Raw genomic sequence first — 24,508 nt, 5'->3', positions numbered from 1 at the left:
ATATTATGCAGTGACTTGGCGCCGCTCCTTATTTCCCAGCTCGCAGCCTCGCTGCCTTCCTTCCGAGCCAGCGGCGAGGCGCGAGCTGCCCGCGGCTGCTGCAGCTCCCTCTTCCCGCTTCGCTCCCAGCGGCTCCGCGCTTGCCGCGACCCGCTCCGCTCGGCGGGCCGCCCCGGCGGGCCGGTAGTTCCCCTCTTCGCAATGAACAGGTTGCAGAGGAAGAGCGGTTTTTTTGGTGGGCTTTTTTTAATGTAATAATAATTTACCGTGTTAACATTCATTGTTCTTACACAGACAATAGGTTACAGAGTACCGGAGCCTACAGCCACAGCCGGCGGTAACCATCCCCGTCCCCCTCCCGCGGGGCCGAGCTCCGCGCACGCCTGTGCCCGGCGTTCCCACCGTAACCCGGCCCTGGGGAGGGAGCGCTCGGATGCGGCAGCGCTGCAGCTCCGGATTGCCAAACCGTCGCGGTTCCCGGCTTCCCCTCTCCTGCGCTCTCTCCTAGAGCAGGGGCTGACGCACCGACCCCTTCTCCACGGATTTCGGTGGGATTACGAGGTGCTCGGCACCGCTTAAAATCTTGCGCTTCCTCTGTAGAAGTTCCCCCCTCCCATCTGCAGCCTGCGGCGCAAATCCGGCGCTGCTCGAGGCACCTACGCCTCGGGGCTGGTCGGTGCCTGGGCGCAGCACGCCTCAATTTGGCCGCCGTCCGAATCTTTCCACGCGCACGCTTGCCAGCGCGTTTTAAGGCAGCGGGCCACAGCGGAGGCTGGGGGGTCCTGGGGGGGTCCGGGGCAGGCACGAGGGTGCGGAGGTCTGCGCGCGCCCTGCCCTTGCGCCGGAGCGGGATCGCCGGACGCTCGCCATTTCGGAGCAAGGGAACTGGGCGCTACTTGCGCGCGCGCTAGGGAGGGTTTCGGGGTGCGTGTCGCGGGCCACCGCGGCGGTGCCAGCGCGAGGGCTGGCTCCCCTCTCCTACGCTGCCTGCGCTTCCTCCTCCTGCCTCGCGCGCGGCTCCCTCGCTGCTTTTTTCAAAGAAATGGGTAACTGCAGGATTTACTGAACAAGCTTCGTGCGCGGTGATTCCCGCAGACCCGCAGGGCTCCGGCCCCAGCGAGCCGGGGGCTCGGCTCTCGCGCCTGCCTCCGCTGTTGCTCAGGGAGGGGCGCTGCCTTTTCGTTAGCGAATCTCGGTGTTTAAAGCAAAGCGCTTTCCCGTCCGGCTCGGAGGCAGAGAAGCAAGGGAATACGGCGTTATCGACTGCCTGCAAGCTAAAGGGCGCCTGCCCGGGGAAGGGAGCCAGGCAGCGGCCCCCGCTCCCCGGCGCAGGGCGAGCTGCGGCGGGCGGGGAGCAGGGGAGGCTTGGAAAATCCTGGGAGATCCTCCCTTTGCTGTACGAACGCGATGAGGACAGGAGTGCCTCCTGCGCTCGGTGTCCTTTCGGCTCGCGAACCACCGCGGTGCGCGCTCCGGCCCTGCCCTCCCGCGTCCCTCCGTCGCCGAAGCCGACTCGGACCCCCGCATCCGTGAAGAGCGCCCACCCGAGCGCGCCGCTGCTGGGCAAGCCCTGGCCAAGGCCCCGGGGCCGAGCAGGGGGCTAAAAACATTTAAAAAAACCCAAAACAAAACAGGGCCAAACCCCCTACCGTGGGGTTTGGAACAGTGGCTTTCAGCGCTAGAATTAAAAATATAGATATATGTATATATTGTACAGGTGAGAAGCGACCGTTATTTGTACACCCGCGTGTGGCGTGGGACCTGCTATATACACGCTCTGATTCTGCGCAGCTGCACTACCGGTGACTCGCATTTTTTAAAAAAAAAAGAAATAAATACAACCATGTGTTTAAAAAACAAGAAACGCTGCAGTCCTGGCAGCCGCCGCCCGTCCCCAGGCTGCCAGGGCGTCTCGCGCCTCGGGAGCGGGCGCCGGGGCCCAGCCAGGGCGCGCGGACTCGCGGAGCGGGCGGAGAGGAGCGGAGGCGCGGTGCCCGGCGCCGAGGGCCGCGCCGGCGGTGGGGCAGGGCAGGGGTCGTGGGCGGGGGTCGGCCGAGCCCGGCGCTGGCTCCCCTATGGCTTTCGATCGGGCGGGCGGGCTGGGGAGCGGCCAGCGTCGGGTGCTTCGCTCTCTCCCGGCACGCGGTTTCTGCGCGCGGCAGGCTGCGCGGCGCTGGTGGGGACGCCGCCTCCTTCCCTCCCCGCGCAGCCCGCGTCCGAGGCCGGGAGGCTGCTTTCCCCGGGCAGGAGGGCAGCAGCCGCCGGCTTCTCCGCTGCTGGAAGGGAGGGGAGGCAGCTTCCCGTCCCCAAAGGGCATGTGGCGAGCAAAAGCGGGGTGGGAGAGGATGGGTGCCTGCTCCTGCCTGTCCCGGGAGGCGGCCGGGAGGGCAGGGTGGGCGCAGGGAGTCCTGGGGCCGGCGGCAGCCCAAGGGCAGTTTGGGGAAACGGTAGAGCGAGCGGCGGACGGGGGAGCGGGCGGACGGGAGGGAAACCCCTGCCTCCGGCTGCTCCTGTCCGGGCAGCCCCAGGCCGGCCCTGCCTGGCTGTCTCCGAAAAGCCCAGGGCTGGGGACGGGAGGCTCCGGGGACGTGAACTCTGGAGTCCAGCTCGGGCAGGCGTGCCGGGCAGGGAGCCGCACGGGGAAGGCACGGCCGCGGCGCGCACGCAGGCGCAGCTCCCTACACGGAGCCGGCGGCTTCCCGGCGGAGCGGGCTGAGACGGGCAGCTGCACGGGGACGGAGCCGGGGGACAGGCAGGGGACGGCTCAGCAGCGTGATGCCGCCAAGCTCGGCGGGGCCGGGCAGGAGAGCTTGGGACGGCCCGGCCCATCCTGGTGCTGGAGCAGAGAAGCTGCCCCCAGCCCCCAGGACGGGGTTGCCGCACTCTCGCCCCCCTCCCCGGCTGCCTACGCTCTTTCTGTGGGTCCCAGCCGAACGCAGCCCAGGCCTGGGGCTGCCACGGCTGCTGCCGGCCCGCCGGCCCCGCCGGGCACCGAGTCCCCCAGGGCCAGGAGGGCCTGGGCTGAGGGTCTGAGCTCCCCGCGCTGCCGCCCTGCCTCCACGCGCCGGCCCCTGGAGGAAGGACCTACCTCTCCCTGCCCTGCTGCCTCACCTGCGGCCCCCGGGGCTGCCCCCGCGCTGCGCCGTCACTTCAGCAAGGATATGTCGTCGGCGAAGTCGTCGTGGTCCCGCCGCAGGCAGTGGAAGCAGCGCCACTGGAACACCATGAGGCAGAGGGGCAGCATGAAGAGGGCGCAGATGGCTGCCATGACGTAGGCGATGGTCATCAGGGTGGACTCGTCCGTCTGCGGGATGTTGTAGCCGCAGTCCTCCATGTTGGAGTGCAGGTAGGGCCCCTCCACTGCGGCCGTCCGAAACTCGTCGTGCACTGCGGGCGGGAGGAGGCAGGGCTCTGGCCACCGCGCTACCGCTGCGCGTCCGCGTCCCCGTCCCCTCCGCCTCTCCCTCCCTCCGGGCCCAGCCCTCACCGTGGCAGGCGCTGACGGCGAAGCCGATACGCTTGCGGGCGCGGTCGAAGACCACGTAGAAGCCCTCCATGATAACGGCGCCCATGACGGTGCCTGTGGAGGACTGGGAGATGGCGAACTTGTAGCAGTCGTCCTGAGAGGTGGCCACGTCCTCCACCGGGCGCAGGTATTGCTGCGGGAGGAGAGGCGCCGTCGGGGCCGGGGCAGAGCTCCCCGGGGCGGGCGGCGGTGCCCGCCCGGCACGGTCCTGCCCACGCGACCAGCTCCAGCCCGCTCTCCAGCTCGGCAGCGGGCAGGGTCTGGCCGGGCCACGCTCACCTGGGGCAGGATGGTGATCCGGAAGGACTGGTTGGTGGCCTCCCCCATCAGGTAGAGGGAGAGGACCGGGAAGATGTGCCAGGGGGTGGTGCCGACCTGCCAGCAAACCAGCTGCTCCCCCAGCCAGAAGCCATCCGGGAACTTCTCCGTCTGCCAGAGGGAAAGGGGAGGTGAGCGAGGCCGCGCCGGGCAGGCAGCAGAGCGGCTCAGGCGGGTGACGGGCAGCCCCACTGCCCGCAGCCCCGCGGACGCGCCCACCGCGGGAGGGGTGGGTTCCACTGACCGAAGAAGCCGTTTTGATGGATTTCACCGCAGCCTCAAACACCTTCTTTGGCAGCCTGAGGTTGGTGGTGCCGCTGTCCACGATACTCTTGTCGTAGTTGTACTGGGGGCAGAAGAGGAGGAGTGAGGCGGGCGCAGGACCCCAGCCCCGCTCCCCGCCCGATGCCCCTCGGATCGAAGGCGGACGCCTCCAGCGGCAGCGCCGGCGCGGCGCCCCGGAGGGCAGCTGCCCCCTCACCTCTTTGCAGTCCATGTTCAGGTCCTGCCCGTTGACCTCCAGCTTGACGATGATGACCTCGTAGTACCACTCCTTCCGGATGGGCGTGTACCAGATGTCACCCACGTACAGCGAGCGGTCGATGCCACCGATGATCTGCAGCAGAGACAGCAAGGCGCTGCCGCCACGTGCTGCCAGCTCCGGCCGGGGCGCGCCCCCCGCGGCAGCCCCGCCGGCCCAGAGCACTCACCATGCTGCCCCCCACCGACGCCAGGGCCTCCGTCTCGTTGGGCGAGAAGCCTGCCCCGCAGAGCTGGAGGGAGAAGATGTTGGGCACCCGGGTCTGCTTCACCAGGGAGTCAAAGAAGGGCTCCAGGCTGTCGTCGGGCTGGTGGGAGGAGAAAGCAGAGGCAGGTCAGGGATGCGCCCGCAGATTCCCTTCCCCAGGGGCTCTCCGCGCCCAGGGGGGCTCCCCTCGCCGGGACCGCTGCGCCCCCAGGGGTCCCGGCTCTGCCCGCTGTTGGAGCGGGGCTCAAGGTCACCGGCACAGCCGCGAGCGGGGCCCCGGGGGACCGAGTAGAGCCGAGGAAAGAGGCAACCGAACCCTGCTGGGACGGGGTGCCCGCGCCTGCCGGCGGGGCCAGGCAGAGCTGGGGCCCGGCCGGCTGCGAGCCAGGACTCACCCGGGCGATCTCGGCGTAGGCCAGCCCCAGGATCCCCTCCCAGTTGGAGCCGTTGATGAAGAATTTGTCCGACTCGGTGATGGCGGCGATGTTGGCTCTGACAGTGACGTTGGGGCCGTGGGGGATGGTGACGAGGTCGGTGCCCAGTTCCCCTTCCCACTTACCCTGGGTGTAGGGCACGTAGACACCCTTCCGCAGGTCGCGGTAGGTGCTGGACCTGCAACGGCGTCCAAGAGCCAGAGTGAGATTGGGGGGGGGCCGCATGCTGGGAGACGGCGGGAGTGCGTGCCCGCGTAGCCGAGCATTGGCAAGCGCAGAGGCGTGCCTGTCCCGCAGACCGGTGCGGCCGGGCGAGGACCGCGCGTTTCTCCGCACGCGCGGCTGTCGGGGAGCCCCGCCGTGGGTCGGTGAAGCTCCAGGACGGCTCCTTGCAGCCCGGGCCAAGGCTGCCACGGGGCGTGCGGGGGACGAGCCCAGCTGTCGATCGCTGGGCGCAGCGGCCGGCGGCCCAGACACCCTCTTAAATGTTCTGGGAGGGTGGGCAGGGGCTGAGGGCTCCCTCCTCCTCCGGACCCCGGAGGCTGGGTCTGGCTGGACCCCCAGCAAGACGGGAGAGCGCGCCTCCGTGGGGCCGGGGCTGCGTCGCGGGCACAAGCAGCGGAGGCTGTGCTCTCTGCGGCCCCCCGCATACTCACAGCTGCCGCTGGTAGTATCTCCGGAGGAAGGGGTGAGGCGCAGCTCCCACCGCGAAGTTACTGCTCCCTGTGTCCACCAGGATATTCAGCTGGAGAAGGGAGAGAGAGAGGGAGGCTCGGGACTGCAGCGGGAGCCTGCCCTACCACCCGCCCGGCTCTGCCTGGCACCGCAGGCGAGCGACGCTCTCCCGGCCCCACGCGTGGCACGCGGCGGCTGCGGTAGCGTGTGCCTCCCGGGCGGCCACGGCCCTGGGTCCCGCCTGGGCAGCCAGCCTGGCTCTGCCCTCCCGACCGGGGCCGGGGCGCCCCGCTCGCCCCTGCCCGGCAGCCGGGCTCTTTGCCAGCCCCACCGCGGGCTCGGGCTCCCCGGCACAGCCCTGTGCGCTGCTGCCCGGCGCCGGCGGGGCTCAGCCCACCCTACGCGGGCACGAAGGGCCCTCTGCCCTGGCAGCGGCAGAGGCACAGGCAGAGGCAGGGCAGGGAGGCTGCCCTGGTGCCTGTGGCGGCCGGAGGGGCCCGGGAGGCAGGACGGACGCCGCGCAGCAGCGCCGAGCCCCGGGCTGAGCAGGGGCCCTCTTTCGCCGTGCCCGGGGACAGCTCAGAGACGCCGCGCGAGAGGACGCAGTGGTGGAGCCGGAGTCAGCGGCGTCAGGGTGTTGCACGAAAAGCAAACATTGTCCGGCACCGTGCAAACAGAGCTCTCCTCTCAGCGCTGCCCGGCCTCGGCCCCTGCGCCCGCTGCCTGAATCCGCAGGCAGGATTCGGCGAGCACCTGCAGGGCGTCGCGGGGCCGGAGAGAGCAGCAGCAAGACGGGGTGCCCGGGCTCCCCTTGCCAGGAAAGCTAATTTGCTCGCCAAGCTGGTCGGAAGGACTGATGGTACGCGAGCCGCCAGGGATTGCTGGGTCCGCTAATCGGCCATCCGTATGCCGAGCTCCGCTCCTGATTCATTTCTGCCTGCGCCCTGGATTACCAGCTCACAGGCAGGGCTTGGCAAACATCCCGCCGGCGGGGCCGGGAGCGGGCTAGCTGGCTCCTGCCCCCAGCCGAACCCTGCCTGCAGCCCCGTCCGCGCCGCGAGGAGCCCGGGCAGGCGGGTGGGGATTGCTGGGCTGGGAGCAGGGCTCCGCGGGGCTCCGCGGGGCGCCCGGCCATGCTGCGGGCCGAGCTCTGACCTCCAGCCCCGGGGGTGCTTCGCCAGCACCGCCCCAGCCAGCGGCACGCCAGGGCTTCAGCCCTTAATCCGTGGAGTCAGAGGGGAGAGGAAGGAGGTTAATGCGCTTGTGCTAATCGCAGAAGCGCTGGGCTGCAGCTGCCGGAGTTTTCTCCCTGGCCCGCTGACGGGGGCCGGCTGCGGGCAGCACGTCCCGGGCAGCCCTTGCCCCAGCCCCGCCACCCTGCCCGCGGCCCCGTGCTGCGCTGGGGGCAGCTCTCCCCCGCCCCCAGGCTGGCTTCATGGGCCACGGGTAAAGATCAGAGCGGCACCTTCGCCCCTCCGACTTCGGGCGAGCGCCAAGAGCTGCCGGGCCAGCTCAGCGCCTGCTTCACAGCCCGACCTTCCCCTGGCAACCCGGCACCTGCGCCTCTGCCGCTCCCAGGGCGGCTGTTTGAGCCATCTGCTCATTCCTGCTGATCCCCGGGGTACCCCGAGGAGACGGGTTTCCCTGGAGAAAGACCTGCTGAGCCGATGCTGCAGGGCGAGGGCACTGGCGGCAGGGAGGGATTTTGCTCTCGCCCGGCCGAGAGCAGCGGTTGTGCCGGGGCGGCGAGGCCAGCCGCCGCTACCCGCGCCCTGCCCGCACCCCCTCGGTGGCCAGGCAGCCCCAGCCCGGCCGATCCCCGCCAGGCTGGTGGGGACTACGTGCCTAAGCGACAGCGGGGGCAGTGGCGGGGACTCAGCCCGGATGCCGGTTCAGGCCAGGACACGACACGTGAGCCGGCGAGGCCAGGACACGTGGATGCTGTCCGAAACCTGGCCGCCGCTCCCTGGAAGTGACAGCCCCCGCGGGCACCTCGGGCGAAGCAGCGGCTCCGCGAGCCTTCGCCATCTGTCCCGAAGCACCGGCTCCCGACGCTCGGCTCCCGCCCTCTTCCCCGCCGGTTTAGGAATCGGCCGGTCCTGGGGAGCCTGGCGCCAGCGTACCCAAACGCTAACGGACGCAGAGCGCGAGGGCAATTAACTGCTGGCGGTGACTTCGCAGCGCGGCGCAGCTCAGAGCCAAAATCAGAATAAAGAAACAAGAATAAAGAAATAGAATAAAGAAATAGAATAAAGAAATAGAATAAAGAAACTTCCTCGCCGGCACCAGGAAGGTGAAAGGAAAGGTGAGGAGGGAGATGGGCCGGCGGGGGAGCGCGGGGTGCCCGCACGCGTGCCTTTGAGAAGGACGCGGGCACCCCCACAGACAAACATCCCCCCGCTCCCCGATCTCCTGCATGTGCCCAGCCACGCTCTTTCATCCGAATCTTTTAATTCCGTTACGACGCCTGGAGGGATTTTGCTCCGGCGCGCGCGCACACGCACGCACGCGTTCCCATCTGGAAGGAGTCCAAGGCTGGAAGCTGCTGCCCGAAAGGGTGACTGGTTCCGAAACGCACGAGCGCCTGGGAACAGGTGGTTCGCATGGAAATTATCTGGCAGCTGCGACACGTGGCGGATCCCAGGCAAGAGATGATGAAATCGCATTTAAAACTAGATTTTAGAAATCATCTCCTCCTTTTTTTCCCCAAACATACCCTGCCGGAGCAGAGCATAAATCCCAGGCACACAGGGCCAACGCGAAACCGGACCCAGAGACCCGATTTCCGCGGCGGAGGTGTTACGCCCCCGCCCGCGGCGCCCGTCTCGCCTGCGTCGCTCTCTCCCGCCAGGCGTGCGGAGCCGTGCCGGGCACCCGGGACGGAGCCGGCTCGTGGGGCAAAGCCAGCCTTTCTTCCCGAGTCCGCCGGGGCGCCGGGAGCCCTGGCAGCGCCAGGCCACGCGGTGGGCGGCAGGCGTGCGGGAGCCCGGCCACGCTGCGCTGGAAGGAACGCGGGCCCCGAGCCGGCGCCCGCGGCCCCGCGGGCCGGCGTCGCTGCTGGCGCAAGAGGATTCGGCAGCGGGAACCCCCGCGATGCCACCCGTAAAGGAGGGGAGGCGCGGGTCCGCCCTGGGCAGACGGCGCCACGCGCCTGAGCTGGGCGGCGCGGCTCCCGGGACACGGGGGACGCCGGCACGAAGCCGGAGCAGAGCCCGGTGACGCCGGCCGCTCCGGCGCGGCGACGACCTCCACGACGTCCCCAAGAAAAGCCAGCTCTCCCGGACCCGCCCGGGCGCGGCTCGAGGCGCCAAGCGCGGCTCGGCCACGTGCATCCCTCGCGCCCGCACATGGCGGCCCCGGGCCGCGCGGCGCTCCGGCAGCCGGGCACGCCGCGTCGCCAGCCCGCTCGCCCCGCCGGCCCCCGCCCGCCGGCGACCTCGGCCTCCGGAGGGACCGGCCCCGCCGCCCCCCGGGCGAGGGGGGTCACCTTCGGCGGCCGCCTACCTTCTGCGGGGGGCTGCCCACCGTCATCTCCACGTAGTAGCCCTGCCCGGACTTGCCCCGCAGGTTGTCGATCATCTCCACGAAGCTGCCGCCCCGCTCGGCCTCCTCCGGCGCCCGGCGCTCCCGGGGACCCGGCGGCAGGGCCGCGCCGCCCCGCAGCGGCAGCCGGATGCGCGGCGGGGCCGGGCGGGCGCGCAGGGCGGCCGCCCCCAGCCAGAGCAGCAGCCAGGGCCAGGCGGCAGCCATCGCCGCAGCCCCGCCGGCGGCTCCCCGCCCCGAAAGCGCTCCTCCCTAGCGGGCCCGCAGCGCCCCGCGCCTCGGCCGGGCGGCCGCGCCGGGGCCGAGCGGGGCGGCGGGCATGGCGGCGCGGAGCTCCCCGCCCCGGAAAGCCCGCCCGCGCCCGCCGCCCCGCCGGCGGAAGCGCTTGCGGCCGCGGCCCGGCGCGGCCCGGCCCCGCCGCGGATCCCCGGCCCCGGCCGCGGGCCAGGCCCGGCGGCGGCGGCGGGCGGGGGGGCCGCGGCGGGCCCGGGCCGGGGCGGGCGGCGGGCTCGGCGGACGCGTCGCCATGGCAACGCGCGGCGGCGCCCCGCCCCGCCCGGACTACAGCCCCCGGCAGGCGCCGCCGCGCCGCCGCCGTCACGCGGCCCGGCCAATCCGGTTCCCGGCCGTTCCCCCGCCGCCCAATGGCGCGGAGGCGGGGGTGGGACCTGCCGTTGCTAAGGGCGCCGCGACCCGGAAGTGGTGGGGCGGCGGCGGGCAGCCCGCGGCGGCTCCGGCTCCGGCTCCGGCTCCGGCGGCCCCGGGGAGCGCGGCCAGCGCCGGGGCTCGGCAGCCGGAGGAGGCCGGGAGCCTGCAGGGAGCCGCCCCTCCCCGCCCCGGCCTCCCCTCTCCCGGAGCCGGGAGCGCCGGGGCCCGGCTGTGCGTGCGCTCGGCGCCTCCAGCTGCCTTCGCCTCCGCCGCGCCGACGCAGCCGTGGAACGGGTGAGAAAAGGCTTTTTTTCTTTATTTTTTTACTTTCTGTCCTGTTACTCAAAGCGGTTTCTCCTCCTCGCACGGCATCGGGGCCGCAGCCGCACAAGCGCTTTAATTGCGGGTGCGCCCCCCCCCCCCGGGGTGCGGGCCCCCCCCCCCCCCGGGGTGCGGGCCCCCCCCCGGGTGCGGGCCCCCTCGGGGTGAGGTGCACACGCAGTTCCAGGGGCGAGGAAAGGGGCCGCAGCGGAGGGCGAGGCGAGCGGGCGGCCCCCGCCGACCCCTGAGGCACACGAGGAAAGCCGAGGCGTTGTGCGTTGAGCATTTTGGGGTTTTTGGGGTGAAAGCTGCCCTGAGCTCGGCCCCGCGCTGGGTTTGCGCGGCGGGACTGGACGGGACGGCCCTGTCCTCGCTCCTGCCGCGGCGTCGCGGCCTCCCCGCTCCTCGTGCTGGGAGCCTGCTGGGCCACCTGGCCTGCATGAGGCTACTGCTGGCCAAACGTGGGGGTGCCGAGCCGCAGCGGGGGACATCTGGGCTGGGGAAACGGACTTGCAACTGCCTCAACCCGTGGTGAACGGGATGCACGGGCTCAGCTGCGCAGGGCCGCTCGCCGCCCGCGGTCTTTGAGCTAAATGGCGAAGCTCCAGAGGTGGGACACGTTAAACGAGGATCCTCTGAGAGCTTCCGAAAGGTCCTCTGGGAAGGCGAGAGGGGCCGGGGCGAGCCGGCTGCGGTGGGCAGCTGCCTCGTCCCTGGGCAGCGCTGGTTCAGCCCGGGGACTGCTCTCGAAAAGCTGTGCTGCGCTCTGGGAAACCCGTTTTCTCCCTTTCTCATTTCAGCTTATTTTTTGCCTGTTTAAAAAGTCCCCGAAGCAAGCGCTCATCTCCTCTGCAGCAGCTCGAAAGCCCGGGGGGCTCCGATTGTGACTTCTCTGCCGCTTCAGCTCCGCTCCCTCTTCCCGCGGCGTGCGCGGAAGGGCTTGGATTCGGCTTCGCCGTAAGCAGAGCGGAGAGCTCTGCCCTCTCGCGTGCTTTCCTTCCTTGGGAGGGTGCCGAACCGCAGAGCGGAGGGCTGCTGGCTGTGCAGGTGTATCCCAGCAGCGTGCAGCCGGCAGGTGGGCTCCATCTCCTCGTTGCCAAATGAATAAAGCCTGAAGCAAAACCCAGTTCCAGCAGCTTCTACCCTTTGTAGGGGAGGGGGGGGAAACGTGCGGGTAAATAACGTGCTCTTTCTTCTCCTCCCTTTGCGCTGTTCATTCGCTTTGAGCCGCGTCCTCCTGCCTTGACCAGAATCCATCAGTTCTGGCCGCCTTCGCTCTTTGCCCTTCCCGTCTGCACCCGCCCTTGGCAGCCCCTGGTTCCCCTGCACGGCCCCGGTGCCGAGTTCCCCGCGGGGCTCTGCCGCGCGCCGAGGAAGCTTTATTTCTGCCTGCGCGTGTTTGATCGTTGCGATCTGCGTTACTCCTCCGTGCCGCCGGGTGCAGGGAGCCATGGCGGGATCGATGGTGCGCATCGGGGACCAGCTCATCCTGGAAGAAGACTACGACGAGACGTACATTCCCAGCGAGCAAGGTAACCGGCGCCTGGCCTCCCGGGAGCCGCCATGAGGGATTCAAGGGCGCGAGTCGCTTCTGGGTGTATTAAGAAAACAGGAATCGGGGAGAGCATGGGTGGAGAGGGTAGAATAAATGGGATTTTGTAGAAGGCGGAGCTGCAAAATTAGCTGTTTGGTTGCAAAGATAAATGCCATTTGCCAGTCTCTCTCCCTGCTTTACCGGCCTGGCAGGACGTGCTTGCTGACCCGGGGCTGTCTTAGCAGCTTTGAGCAGCTTCCTTTCGGGATCGGGGTTTCCCGGTGTGCCCGTTGCTTTAGCCGAGGAGGTTGGCTTTATTGTGTAGAGCCCGGTGTAGACCGTCGCCACGGGTTCCTCTTCCGTTTCCCTAGAAATCCAGGACTTTGCACGGGAGATCGGCATCGACCCCGAGAAGGAGCCGGAGCTGATCTGGCTGGCCAGGGAAGGCATCGTGGCCCCGTTGCCACCCGAGTGGAAGCCCTGGTGAGAGCTCTGTCGGCAGCTGCCCTCGGAGGTTCCCGGCCTCCCTGCCCTGGGCTGCCCGCGTGGGCAGGGGACCGGCTGGCCGGGGGGCTAATGCCACAACAGGGGGGCTTCCTGTGGGCGGGGAAGTACCCGGCTCGCTCTTCACGCTGTTTTTGCCACGCAGCCAGGATATCACCGGTGATATCTACTACTTCAACTTTGCCAACGGCCAGTCCACGTGGGACCACCCCTGCGACGATCACTACAGAGAGCTTGTCGTTCAGGAGCGAGAGAAGCTGCTGGCACGCGGCAGCTCGAAAAAGAAAGAGAAGAAGAAGAAGAAAGAAAAGAAAGAGAAGACGGACAAGAAGGAGAAGCAGTCGCTGAAGCGACCCACCGTGAGTAGGCTCTGCTGCTTGCAGCGCTCCTGGGGAGGAGGAGAGGGCTGGGCGGAGGACGAGCGCGGGGCTGTGAATTAGGGGGTGATCCTGTGCTGTTGCTGCTTTGGGATGGGAACAGCGACCCCCTGACAAGGGATCCTGTCCAGCAGGGTTGTGAGTGGGATGAAAATCCCGCAGAAGTGGGGGCGCAAACCCACAAAAGCTGGCGAGTTTGGGTTTCGAAGGACGCGCCCGGCGCGGGGGTGCCGCGGCCCTGCGATGCCAGAGCTGAGGGGGGCACGGCGCCAGCCACGGGTGCTGGCGCTGTTCTTGGCAGCGGATATTTGGAGGGCTGGGAAGACTTCCCTCCTCGGAGAGGACAACAAACGGCGTTTACGCGGCGTCCCTGCCTGTGCTGCGATGATATACAGGCAGAGGACTCGGGTTTAGATGCGCGAGGTTAGGCTGCTTTGCTGCCGGTGTCTGCGAGCGTAACCAAATTCCCTTTATATCCCAAGGGACAGCAAATCGTCCCTACCTTCCGTTTGCCGGTAACGAGAGAAATCTCCACGGGGAAAGGTGGTGCCTTGTGTTGTCGCTCCAGGCATAGACCTCTTCAACTCAGAAAGCCTCAAGCCTTCCATTTGAGCGTTTTCTTTTATATGTACGCGTGTAACGTCAAGCGCTCAAAAACTCACACACCTACTTATATATAAATTGTGTATTAAATAAGTATCTATCTCTGCTTTAGATAGCTAAGGGTGTATATAGCGATATGCTTTAGTTATTTGCTAATACTTATCTGCTTTGGAAATGCAGCCAGGGATTCTTCCTTCGACATCCCTGTGTCAGATGCCCTCTGCCGTTCTGCCCCCCGGGCCAGGGAGTCCTGAGCCAGATCCAGGTAGCCAGGTTAGAGAGGAAGGCAAAGGGAGACCGTCGGACCTCCGGGACTCACGGAGACTCTTTGCAGGCACATGGCCAAAGACACTGCATCCCCTGCTTGGTTCAAAGTTCAGCAGATCGTGCCAGACCTTACCTGATGTGGAGGAAACTTTAGAAAAAGGCCCCTCTCTTAGCGGCTTTGATGTAGACATCCGCCAGGACCAAGATAGGCCTTTAGGAACGCGAGAAAAGCTTTCTCTTGACTCCTCCGACTCACGGTCGGGCGATTTAGAGGTTAGGCCACCAGCGCAACAATTGTGCGTGTCGAAGAAATCCTGTTCGCAAGACAGTAGGAGTGTCGGAACTCTGCTAGAGGCCCTGGAAGACAAAATCCTTCTCTTGGAGGATGAAGAGCTGGAATTAAAGCAGAAGATGAAAGACAGGGGGGGTGAGCGCGTCCATGAGCCTGATCGTCGCTCCTCAGTCAGAGAGAAACCTACAGGACTGGACGGGGATGTGGCAAGAAGTCCAGGCATATGGCAGGCCAGAGAAAAAGAAAGCTTTTACCGCAGGAACAACGCAATGACTCTGTTTGACGCCTGCGCCACAGATGACTGGAGTTTGCAGGAGGCAGCTGATGTTCTGTACGCTCCAGAAGAGCTGAGATCCTGCAGCAAGGTATCTGAGAGTAGAAGTAAGAGAAAAGTTCGAGATGAGGCTTTGGGTCAAGCCATCAGTCTGTACGAGAGCAGTGAGACCATCAGCAGACCTGAGAGAAAGGGCTTGAAGCAGATGGAGCTGATGGAAGCAGGAGCAGATCTAGAAGTGGGCAGTAGCAATGGTGTGCTAGAGAGCCGCTCCGCCGTCCCTCAGGAGATGACAGATATACTACCCTGCTTCCAAGGGGCAGATGCAAAGAGAGGGATCGACGTGGATCTTCATTCTGCAGTGGATCCTACATCAAAACGTGTTTTTTCATCTGCTAAAGGTGGCTGGAGAAACGACGAAGGAAGTGGCTTGATATCAGAGCCCGATAGCAGTGATTCAGCCAGTTCTCATGATGCACCCCGGGGACTGGGAGCGAGCCATCGCTTCTCTCCGCACCACGAGGCTGGGAGACGGAAGGATGCGCGCTCCGCTGCAGAAGAGCCTCTACTGCCTCATCCCCCGCCGGGGTCATCCCTGGCGCGGACACCGAGTCCTGCCCAGGAGTCGGAGAGGGAGCGTAGCTCCCAGGGTACGAAATTGTGCCGCAGGCTGCAGGAACGTGAGAAAGGCCCCAGCCCCGAACCCGAACGCATTGATCTTGCGGTGGATTTTTGTGGGAAAGGCGCTGCCCAGAAGTCTGATGGTGCTGGAGTACAGATGAAGAGAGGAAATGGAAGGAGAGGTCAAGCTGCTGGAGCGTGGGGAGAGACCGTCGCAGCAGACGTGCGGGCTGAGTGCCAGGGGAGCAGCAGCCTCTGTCGGCGCGCCAAAGTGGAGATGGCCCAGACCAGAGAAGCTGCAGGGAGTTACGGCGAAATAGAGGTTGGTGAGGGAGCAGGTGGGCATGAGGTAGGACTCGGTCCTTCGTGATGGCCCTTCCGTTGTAAGCCTTTCTGGAGACCTGAGAGCGTGAAGTTTTGCTTCCAAGCTAATTTTCAGGGGAAAACGGGCAAAACCATCCTGCTGGAGGCCACGTAAGCAGATGTGGCGTTAGTTTTGGTGGTTTTCCTAAAGCTCAGGAGGTAGCTTGAAAAAGCCTTTGTTGGAGGCCTTCCTTGCGTGGCGGACACTGCGCAACTCGCACCTTGTTTTAGTTTTGCAAGGACGCAAAGTGCCTTCTGAACCCAAAACCAGGTGATGGGCGGTAACTCAAGTGGGATGGCAACGTCAAATACAAAATCGTCCTTCGTTTTGGCTCTAAGACTCTGTGTAGTAAGCACGCTACAAAGTCAGGCTTTTCCCTGGAGATCCTACACTCTAAATTGGGGGGGAATAGCTTATTCAGCTATTTTTAGCTTAATTTAGCTCGCTGAATCTCAAGTCCCGAAGTGATTGAGTTGGTTAAGGTGATATAAGAAACCATAAGTTGCAGTCAGCTCTCCTGCCTCCATGGCCTTGAGAAAGGGGCTCTCTTCCCTCTTAAAGGAAAGAAAAATGGGAAAAAGTTTGAATGAGCTTTCGGAGACGAGGGCAGGAGCAGTCCCAGCGGCTGCAGGCCGTTGGTTTGCAGGTGGGCGCAGTACCGACTTGTCTGAGCACAGTTTGGTCCTTGGGCTGCTGCTGTTGTTGTCGTAGGACGTGAAGGCGATCAGGGGGCTGGAGCAGCTCTGCTGTGAGGACAGGCTGAGAGTTGGGGTGGCTCAGCCTGGAGGAGAGAAGGCTGCGGGGGGACCTTGTAGCAGCCTCCCAGTGCCTGAAGGGGACCGGCGAGAAGGCTGGAGAGGGGCTTTTTCCAAGGGCGTGCGATGACAGGGCAGGGGGTAACGGCTTTAAACTGAAAGAGGGCAGATTTAGATTATATACAAGAAGAAATTCTGTACTGTGAGGGTGGTGAGGCACTGGCACAGGTTGCCCAGAGAAGCTCTGAAGCCTTGTGCTCCAGCCCCTGCCCCAGCCTCGCTGCCCTGCTCTGGCCACGCTCCAGCCCCTCCATGGCCGCCTTGGGGTGCGGGGCCCAGCGCTGAGCACAGCATTCGAGGGGCGGCCTCACCAGTGCCCAGCGCAGGGGGACCTGCCCTGCTCCTGCTGGCCACACCATTCCTGATACAAGCCAGGGTGCCATTGGCCCCCTTGGCCACCTGGGCACCCTGCTGGCTCATGTCCAGCGGCTGTCGACCAGCACCCCCAGGCCCTTTCCCGCCGGGCAGCTCCCAGCCGCTCCTCCCCACGCCTGCAGCGGTGCCTGGGGTTGTTGTGCCCCCGGGGCAGGACCCGGCCCTGAGCCTTGCTGACCCTCACCCCGGGGCCTGGGCCCCCTGCAGAGCCTCCCTGCCCTCCAGCAGATCAACACTTCCACCCAACTGGGTGTCCTCTGCAAACTGACCGAGGGCGCCCTCCATCCTCTCGTCCAGGTCATTGATAAAGATATTAAACAGAATGGGCCCCAGTTCCCAGCCCTGGGGATCACCACTGGTCACCGGCCACCAGCTGGGTTTAACTCCATTCACCACCGCTCTCTGGGCTTGGCCACCCAGCCGGTTTGCTACCCAGCAAAGAGTGCGCCCGTCCAAGCCGGGAGCAGCCAGCTCCTCCGGGAGAATGCTATGGGAAAGGGTGTCAAAGGCTTTACTGAAGCGCAGGCAGACGGCACCCGCAGCCTTTCCCTCCTCCGCTGAGCGGGCCGCCTTGTCGTAGGAGATGAGGTCGGTCAAGCAGGACCTGCCTTTCGCAAACCCACGCTGCTCCCTCTGGGAATAGCTGGGCCGTTTGCTCTGTTTTGCCCAGACTTTTTCCCCCGTTGCCTATCGCAGGATCCTGCCCTTCCCCAGGAACGATGTTCCAGGCTGGTTTGTCTTTGTCCATAAGTAATTGTTTCAATTTAATCAGAACTTACCAACTCTCCCGTTCCAAAGAAAAAAATGAACGGAAAGGTCGCTGTGTGATGTTAATGAACTGCTTTGCTCGGCTGCCGCTGGTAGCCCGCTGCGGCTCCGCCAAATGGCTAGCTCGGGTTTCTAATGACCAGCGCCCGGTTAGCTGACAGGGACTCGGACTATAAATACCAGATAACCTGCAGATTATCCTGAAAGTTTTAATCAGCCCGGTGGAAGTGAGTTTATCTTTGCTGAAGGACAGCTCGCACCCTCTGCTCTGTACGTGTAGTTGATGGCCATCTATAGAAAATAATTAGTCAAGCCCAGAAGGCGCGATTTCTTCTGTTGCCGTCGCTGTGGCGCTGACTTGGCGGAAGGAGGATCGGCGTATATCAGCTCCCTCTCCCCATCCCTCGGCGTGCGAGTGAATTAACTCTGTTTGCAGTCTGTAATCCCGCATAGGCACAGAGTACAGGCGCTGTGATTTCCGAACGCGCGCGCGCGCCGCTGAAGCAACGGCCCGCGGCCGTGCTGGCACGCTACGAAAGAAATCCTGGCGTAGGCGTGCTTCCAGCGTAAGCTGTGCGGCGTGTCGCAGGGCGAGGCTGCCCGGGCGGGCAGTGCCGCGGAGCCCAGCAGAAGGACCCCGTTGCTGGGTGAGGGTAACTGGCGACGTCGAGCGTGCGTTGCGCGGAGGCAGGGGTGCTGGAGGGCTCCCGGGGCTCTTGCTGTGCTTTGAAAAGGAGAGGTGCGTTCAGGAGCCCCTTGCTGCTGCAGCAGAGCTGCTTTCCGCTGCTCGTGCCTTTTCCGCTGGTGCAAGGTGAGGAAGCAGCCGGGGTTTCGGTCTAAAAGGAGGTGGTAATTGCAGCTTGCGGAGAGTAGGAGGCTTCTTGCCATCGGAGTGGTTTCTGCTTCCCTCGTTTCACGCCGCGCAGAGTCGCGGGGCAAACAGAGGCGAAGCCGCCCGGTTTGCCTGGGGTGCGAGTTGGTAAGAGCCCTCCCGGAGGGTGCTGCGAGGGGGTACGCGCAGCTGCGTCAGCTCCCGCGGCGGCCGTCCTGCCCTCGCTTCGGGTTTGGGGTGATGCCCGCGGATTTTCTGAATCGCCTCGCTGCCGTCGAGTGAATTGCTGTATTCAGATGGGTCTTTGGAGGACAAAACGCGCGAGTAAATCGAACCGCCGTTCCTTATGCCTCTCGTGGGTGGGATTGCTGGGCACGGGGTCTCGCGGGCAGTTCTTCAGCGGCGGTGGGTTCAGCGTCAGCAGACAGCGTTCGCCCGGGGGAGCGGTTTCTCCCTTTCCGGAGCCAGGAGCGTAAGCTGTGCGCCCGTGCTCTCCTGTCAGCGAGTCCCTTCTGCACGCTCCAGTCCGCAGGCACCCTGCTGGCACCCGTCCAGGCGCCCCCGGGGAACCTCGCTCCGCTGCGTGGCCTCGCCGCCTCCCCGGCCGGCGGCCTCCGCGCCTCCCTCAACTCGGACGCGGGCAGCTCGGCGGACTCCAGCCTCGCGGCCAGAGGAGGAACGCGGGTAAGGCTGCGGCTTCTTGGGGAGCGGGCCCTGGAAAGCGCGCTCTGCACAAGGTCGCAGGCGCGGCGACGCTTCGAAGCTTAAGTGACAGTATTTGTGACCTCTCGTCGGTTTTGGGATGCTTTTGTCTGTTAAAAAGCCACTTCCCTACTCTGTTTTTTGTTTCTTTTGCTATTTCTAGGGAGCCCAGTGCTAAATTTGTGGTGAGCCGCCTTCTGCTACGTTTAGCAGATTTAAAGAAAGAACCGTTTCAATTACTGTCGGGGGAAAAAAGTCTGTTAAGTTCAGTTTTGTAGAGCTTTGATTCATGTCCCAGTGAAGCAGATAACGTAATCTGCTAAATAATAGCTTCGCTCACCTCTTTGCTGAGAATAAGAAAACGTAAAGCAGAGTTTTCTGGATGAACGTAAGACTTGCAATCCTGTCGCGTGATCGTTTATAGCAAGTGAGCTTTGGGTCAACCAAAGAGTCGAGTGGTAACAATGGGATCTTTTAAAGGAAAACAAAAGGATAGGTGTGGGAAACGTGCACCTCGGCACCTCGGCTGAAGGTGTTCCCCTCGCGGAGGGGAGTCTGGTGGTTTCAGACACTTTGTTTTATTACGAAGCAGCGTTTTGAGGCGCAGGCGGGTTTTGCAGACGTGCTTCTATGGGACAGGCGCCCCTTTGGCGTAAGGAGAGCCTGGCCTCGTAAAGAACACGTCGTCTCCCGGCTGGACGTGGCTCCAGCAGAGCGAGGGCAGCGGCCTAACCCCGAGCAGCTTCCCCGCTGCTGGCCGGCGTCGCGGTGGGTTTGCATCTCCCCTTTCTCCTCGGCTGTCCTCTCACCTCCCTTTCTTTTTGTCTTCGCAGCCTGCAGAGAGCTGTAAGCCCACCAGCCAGACCAAGAAGTTGCTGGGCTTGGTCTGTGAGGAGAAGAGTTCCCTGAATGCAGCGGCCGTAGACAAAGGGAGAAACGAAGAGGAAGCCAGCGAGGACGAGGTAGCTGGCGCGCCTTGGCTCTCGACGCCTGTCGGTGACCGTAGCGCGTGAGGCCTCGAGGAGGGAAAGGCTGCGCCGTCCCCGGTAGCAGCTGATTGACCGTGGCTGTGCCGTTTGACTCTGGGCCTCCGTTTGTGCTGAGCTTCCCCTGGGCGCTCTTTGGGCACCAAAAAGCATCTAATCCTCTTTTCTCCTTGTGCTCCCTGTGAACCAGGACCTGCCACCATGTATTTCCGAAAGGAATAGATGCCAGCTCTGAGCGAGCTGATGCGGTTGAAGATGTCCCTGCCCATTGCAGGGGGGTTGGACCAGATGGTCCCTTCCGTCCCAAAGCGTTCCGCGGGTCCGTGAACTGGCCGTAGGCGTATCGCCTTGGCCTGCTGCTGCGGCTCTGCTGCCGTACTTCGCTGATCAGGAACCCCCAGTTCCTCCTGCGTAGCCTGGGGGGTTGCAGAGGGAACTCAGTGTTGGCCATCTCGTTTCTGATACCTGTAGAGTCTCCGTGGGACAGCAAGACTGTTCAAAAACCTGCACGTGGACGTCAGCGCCCTGGGAGGCAGCTTTGACTCTGAGGTAGGAACGTGGGCGGCGTGGGGCGGGCAGGAGAGGAGCCGCGGCGCTGCCCAGCCCGCGCCTGGGCTGGGGGGCGAGGGCGCAGGAGGGGCCCCGAGGTTTCGCCGAGGTTTCGCCTCCGGGGCAGGGCTGGGGGGTGAGGGGAGCGTATTGAGGAGCCAGGCGCAGTCCGCAGGGGACAGCGGCGCGGGCGTCGAAGGCGGGTTTGTGCTTGAAGGAGAACGCTTGCCGTTTGGGAGATGGGATTGGAGGGGACGGCGTCTTTGCACAGCGTGGAGCTTTGTTTCTTGCTGAACGAAGGAAGAGCGGAACTTAGAGCCCTGTAGGTGCGATGGGTAAGCTGGAAATGTACTCTGGCAACGCCATTCTTGCGCTGTCACTCGGTCCCGCGAGAACCTTAGAAGCTTCCACGTGGCCGCTTCTCCGTGGCAACCTAAAACCTGTTCTCTTTGAATTCCGCGGCTCAGACGGAGCGCCAGCAACGACTCCGGTACGCAGGCGTTTTGCTTTCCCCGCGGGCGCGCGCTCTGCCTGCGCTCTCTTAGCCGCCATCCGGCTGAAGATGACAAGGGCGCAATGGGAAGCGCGTTGCGAGCAGCTCTGGTGACTTGGCCCGACTGTTTGCGCTGACGTTAATCCTTCCTCGCCGCTTTGAAAACTCTGTTCCGGTACCTGAAAGGCAAATTAATTTATTTTAAAGCGCTTTACAGTATTTCCTTTATGCTCTTCACAGCATGTGACAATTAGCTGTAAGGGACTTTGCCGGAGAACCCATTTGCGGTGCTGGGTAGAAACTGCCAAGGCTTATGCGAAAGCGGAGCTGAAAAAGAAAGGCCTGCCCCTCTCCTCTCCAAATGACGAGCCGTCTGTCAGGGTCCAGTTTGCCACCGAAACGTTAACGTGTCCACCAACAAAGAGCTCTCTTGGCCTTTCAGTGCCACGGCAGGGCTTCGGGAATCTATTATGAACCGGCAATTGCCGCCCAGCAGCCAGGCTCCGTTAACCCCCGTGGGCGATATCTTAGTCCTGATAACGTATTAGTGCCCCGCTGGAAAATAGAATTCACTTGTAGCGCCATGAGATGGCAGCAGCAAAGCGTTCCTGCGAGCGAGCCGCAGCCCAAGCCCTTCTCCAGCTTCCTTGCAAAAGGGAGGGGAGGGAAGGGCTTGCGTAGCGAGCCCTGCACGGGAGGAAATCGGAGCAGCGATGGGCTGAAGTGATGAAAAAAACGGCTTTGCGTAGCCCGTGGGTCGGGGTCGAATACCTGCGCTCGACGAGAAGAAGTGTGTGGTTGTAGTGACTTGCTGAGACGCAAGGACGCTGGGCGAGAGCGGAGGCTGCGTTGAAGGCGGCGGGAGCCTCTGGGAGAGAGGGAGGAGAGATGGCAAGAAACGCTGCCCCCCTCAGTGGGCTTTTCTGGAGTTAACTGGGGAGAAGGCACTGAAAACCAAACCCCAGTCAGGCGCCGGAGAACTTGAGGCGTGAGGTCTATGTGGAGCGTGCTCTGGGAAAGAGGGCCTCTTCTGGGCAGCCTGGTTTGCCTGGCTGCTGGCGGGGTTCGCTCTCACCTCAGCCCGGCTCTCTTGCCTTCTGAATCCCTGCGGTGGAATAGCTGCCGCAGACCCGTGAGACTCTGCTCTAAAATGCAGAAGGGCTTTGGGGTGCTGCTGGCGGGGGCACGAGGAGGAACAGGTCTGGAAGCGCCTCTGGGTGCCTGGGGAGAGGGCCCCACGGCAGCAGAAGCGATCCCCCGCCGCAGCGCTTGAGCTCGCGAGGTTTCGTGCTCTGCCTTCTGTACAGGCCCATCTCCGGGTAAACACCGGGAGCCGAGGGGGTCCTTAGCGTGGTGGGAAATCACCACGCGAGGCTGCTTCACCAGATGGAGACGTGTGAAAGGGAGCCGTCCCTGTATATAAACATTGCGCGACACAGCTTGTGCGTTACCGCAGAGATGTACTTGCGGGAAGCCGTGCCGCTGGCTCCCGGGAAACAAAGACGTCCGTGAAACACCAGCGCAGGGGTGGCCGGTGAAAGGGGAGGAACGGCCGCTGTGTTCATGGGAGAGCGTGGCTGGGAACGGCTGTCGCGAGCCATGGCTCGTGGGGAGCCCTGAGCCGGGAAGAGTCCGGCAGAACGGCGAGGTCCTGGCCAGCGGGAAAAGCAGCGGCGGTAAAGCAGAAAGTTTGGCGCTTGGGAATCGGGGCCCGTTGGGAATCTGGGCACAGGTTGGAGAGCGCTTCAGCTGGCGAGCTTTCTGCTCCGGGGGTGCGTGCGGCGGGCGAGAGGCAGGGCGGCGGCCTGCGGCGGGCGGGCGACCCCGCCGGCTCGGGAAGGCGGCGCGAGGACTTTTGCTAGCGGCTGCGTTACCCCACCCGCTAGGAGAACAGCGAAGCGGAGGAGGAAAAGCGTGCCGGCCGGTTAGCTGATGTGGCTGGAGCTGATCCCTCGTCGCAAAGGAGTCCCGCCGAGGAAGCTGGCAGCCCGAGAGAGGTGACGAGCGGCTCTGACATCGCGGTCCTGCATGCATGATGTCGCCGAAGCTTGGCATGCCGTCGGCAGCTTCTAGTGTTGCGGTGTGGATCTGATAGTTGCTTGGTTTGCTTCTTTTGCTGGTGAAAGTATGACCTGCGTGGAGAGAGAGGCGTGAACTTCAAAAGCAGGGGCGATGCCACGCAGAGGAGGCCTGGCACACCTCGCCCCTCTCTGTACCGCAGTGCCCGAGAACGGCCTGAAATCGGGGAGCACGTCGCCTTCCAAAGGCGTTCTGCATGCGCCATGAGATTTTTTCCCTCTTTTTTTCCTTTTAAAGGTAGAAAGGATGGGAATGTTTTTGTTGTAATAGCTCACCTTCAAGCTGTTAAAGCGGTGGCAGTCATCCCGCTCCCTGGGCTGAGCAGGGTTCCCTTTTGGTGGCTGCCGTTCACGCTGACCTCAGCTCCGGAGCCCGTGCCTTTCCGCAGGCCGGTCCCGCTGGGATCGGTGCGCTCGTCTCCAGGCTTACGCCGATCGCTGGAAGTAACGATTTGATAGGCAGAAATTTCACATCGGTTCGTGGCACTCGGCTGCAGGTAAAATGTGCTACAGCTTGTAAAAAGATCAGCTAAACCAATTACAACCTGCTTGACTCGTCCGAGCTCTGAAATCCGTAGAAAACCCATAGTCGCCTGTTTTTGCAGGAGGAAAACCGCCCTCCTCCTCCGCCTCTCTGTCTGATCGGCGTCGTTCCCTCTTCTGGAGGGTGGCGTCTGTGGTCATTAAGGGGCAGTGTTAACAAACATTTTGTCTGTATCTGTCCTCGAAATAGGATTCTGCCAGCTAAAGAAATTATTCTGGGATGTTCGATAACTGAGGTCAACTTGCCTGGAGAGCAGTCTTTGTGTGTGCCCAGTATGGCCGGAGACGTGGGCGCATTGGCTTGCGGTGCGGGTGCTCCTCGAAGGGCAATATCTGCGGCCTGGTTTGAAGCGTAAGAATCCCGATGGCTCTCGTTTGGGATATCTGTTCTCGGGCACCGTCAGGCGGCCCGGAGAGAGGGCCTCGGGAAAAACCCGAAAGGCAGCACAGCTAGGGACCCGTCCTTCCAGACGCCCTCGCCCCCAGGGAAAAGGAAGCCTAGTAAGGACTCCTCTTCTGGAGCAGCACTAAAGAAATGCCGCTTGCAGGCGTTTTCCCGGGTTCCGGAATAACGATGTCATCGAGGCCTCTGCAGAGCCTCGCGCGGCCGGCGCGCGATTCGGTGGCGCGTTCGTGACCCTCTGCTAACCGGACTGCAGGGGGGCCGTGAGCTCTCGTTTCTCGCTCGGCGAGTTGCAGGTGGGGCTCCGAGCTGCCGCTTGTCGGCAAGTCCCCAGCGGTTTGATTTCTCTGGCCTCCTCTCCGGTCGGACGGACGGCTCGCGCAGCCCGGAGAAGGTCTCTCAGACAAATGGCGTTCTTTCCGTGTGCCGCAGCTCCGGGTTTAAAGCCGCCAGCGTTCCAGTTGCACTCCGATAAAAATACATCGTTAAAATATGCGGTCTGTGTATGGTACACGCTGTACGCGGGATGCGGCTAATGTTTGACAAGCCGCCACAGCTTTAATAAAACAGCGAGAAAGTAGGACGTGCTCGCGGTTTTGTTTGCATACTGATGAGGGACCCTTCTCCTGCTTCCTCCCGGCTGTCGCACGTTTGGCTGTGAGCTTTGCGGGCCGCCCCGCTGCCGAACCTTTGGGTGACTACGCTTTGGCTCGGGGCTGTTTTCTCCCGAGGCTCCTCGCTGCGAGAGCTCGTCGCGGTCTGGTCCCGAGCTCAGAGCGGCGGCTTAAATCGGCGCCCGCCCTCGAGCGGGTCCCGCTGGGCTGATTGCACCCCGCCTGCTCTCCTCTGGTGATAATTTCGGGCAGGAGTCAAACGCCCAGTAATGCGCTCCGGCAAATTGCCGTCTCGCGCTGA

General features: G+C 64.1%; 2 protein-coding genes across 9 annotated transcripts in view; one reads left to right on the top strand and one right to left on the bottom strand.

The window, feature by feature from the left end:
* Positions 1–4: 4 nt before the first annotated feature.
* On the bottom strand, positions 5–9,470 carry BACE1 (beta-secretase 1). Its single transcript, XM_082330679.1, has 9 exons — positions 9,206–9,470; positions 5,683–5,771; positions 4,988–5,204; positions 4,555–4,692; positions 4,326–4,460; positions 4,089–4,190; positions 3,806–3,955; positions 3,488–3,659; positions 5–3,387 (listed from the first exon to the last, which is right to left on the bottom strand). Exons 1-9 carry the CDS (start codon positions 9,449–9,451, stop codon positions 3,146–3,148), a joined length of 1,491 nt encoding a protein of 496 aa, XP_082186805.1. The 5' UTR covers positions 9,452–9,470; the 3' UTR covers positions 5–3,145.
* Positions 9,471–10,023: 553 nt separating this feature from the next.
* CEP164 (centrosomal protein 164) overlaps positions 10,024–24,508 on the top strand; it is a 47,341-nt gene continuing 32,856 nt past the window's right edge. For 3 of the 8 annotated variants that reach the window (XM_082330842.1, XM_082330841.1, XM_082330839.1), the window contains exons 1-5: positions 10,024–10,186; positions 11,014–11,288; positions 11,464–11,745; positions 12,119–12,230; positions 12,397–12,610. In XM_082330842.1, coding sequence (XP_082186968.1) covers positions 11,664–11,745; positions 12,119–12,230; positions 12,397–12,610 — 408 coding nt within the window. In that variant the 5' untranslated portion in view covers positions 10,024–10,186; positions 11,014–11,288; positions 11,464–11,663. Of the gene's footprint in view, positions 10,187–11,013; positions 11,289–11,463; positions 11,746–12,118; positions 12,231–12,396; positions 12,611–18,364; positions 18,524–19,374; positions 19,504–19,998; positions 20,077–24,508 lie in introns of those variants that run through there. The other 5 variants (XM_082330835.1, XM_082330837.1, XM_082330836.1 and 2 more) reach the window with 5 other exon arrangements.

This window comes from Platalea leucorodia (genome assembly GCF_965183815.1).
Source record: "Platalea leucorodia genome assembly, chromosome: 20".
NCBI classification, from domain to species: domain Eukaryota; kingdom Metazoa; phylum Chordata; class Aves; order Pelecaniformes; family Threskiornithidae; genus Platalea; species Platalea leucorodia.
Note: the sequence above shows the minus strand (reverse complement) of the source record. Positions and strands in the feature narration are given on the sequence as shown.

What these genes read in the sequence shown, in the direction of transcription:
- BACE1 (XM_082330679.1), bottom strand. Translation starts at nt 9,451, where the DNA reads ATGGCTGCCGCCTGGCCCTGGCTGCTGCTCTGGCTGGGGGCGGCCGCC. An exon ending in TGAACATGGACTGCAAAGAG is followed by an intron (nt 4,191 to 4,325) that starts GTGAGGGGGCAG and finishes TTCTGCCCCCAG; the next exon opens with TACAACTACGACAAGAGTAT. An exon ending in GGATCACCATCCTGCCCCAG is followed by an intron (nt 3,660 to 3,805) that starts GTGAGCGTGGCC and finishes CTCCTCCCGCAG; the next exon opens with CAATACCTGCGCCCGGTGGA.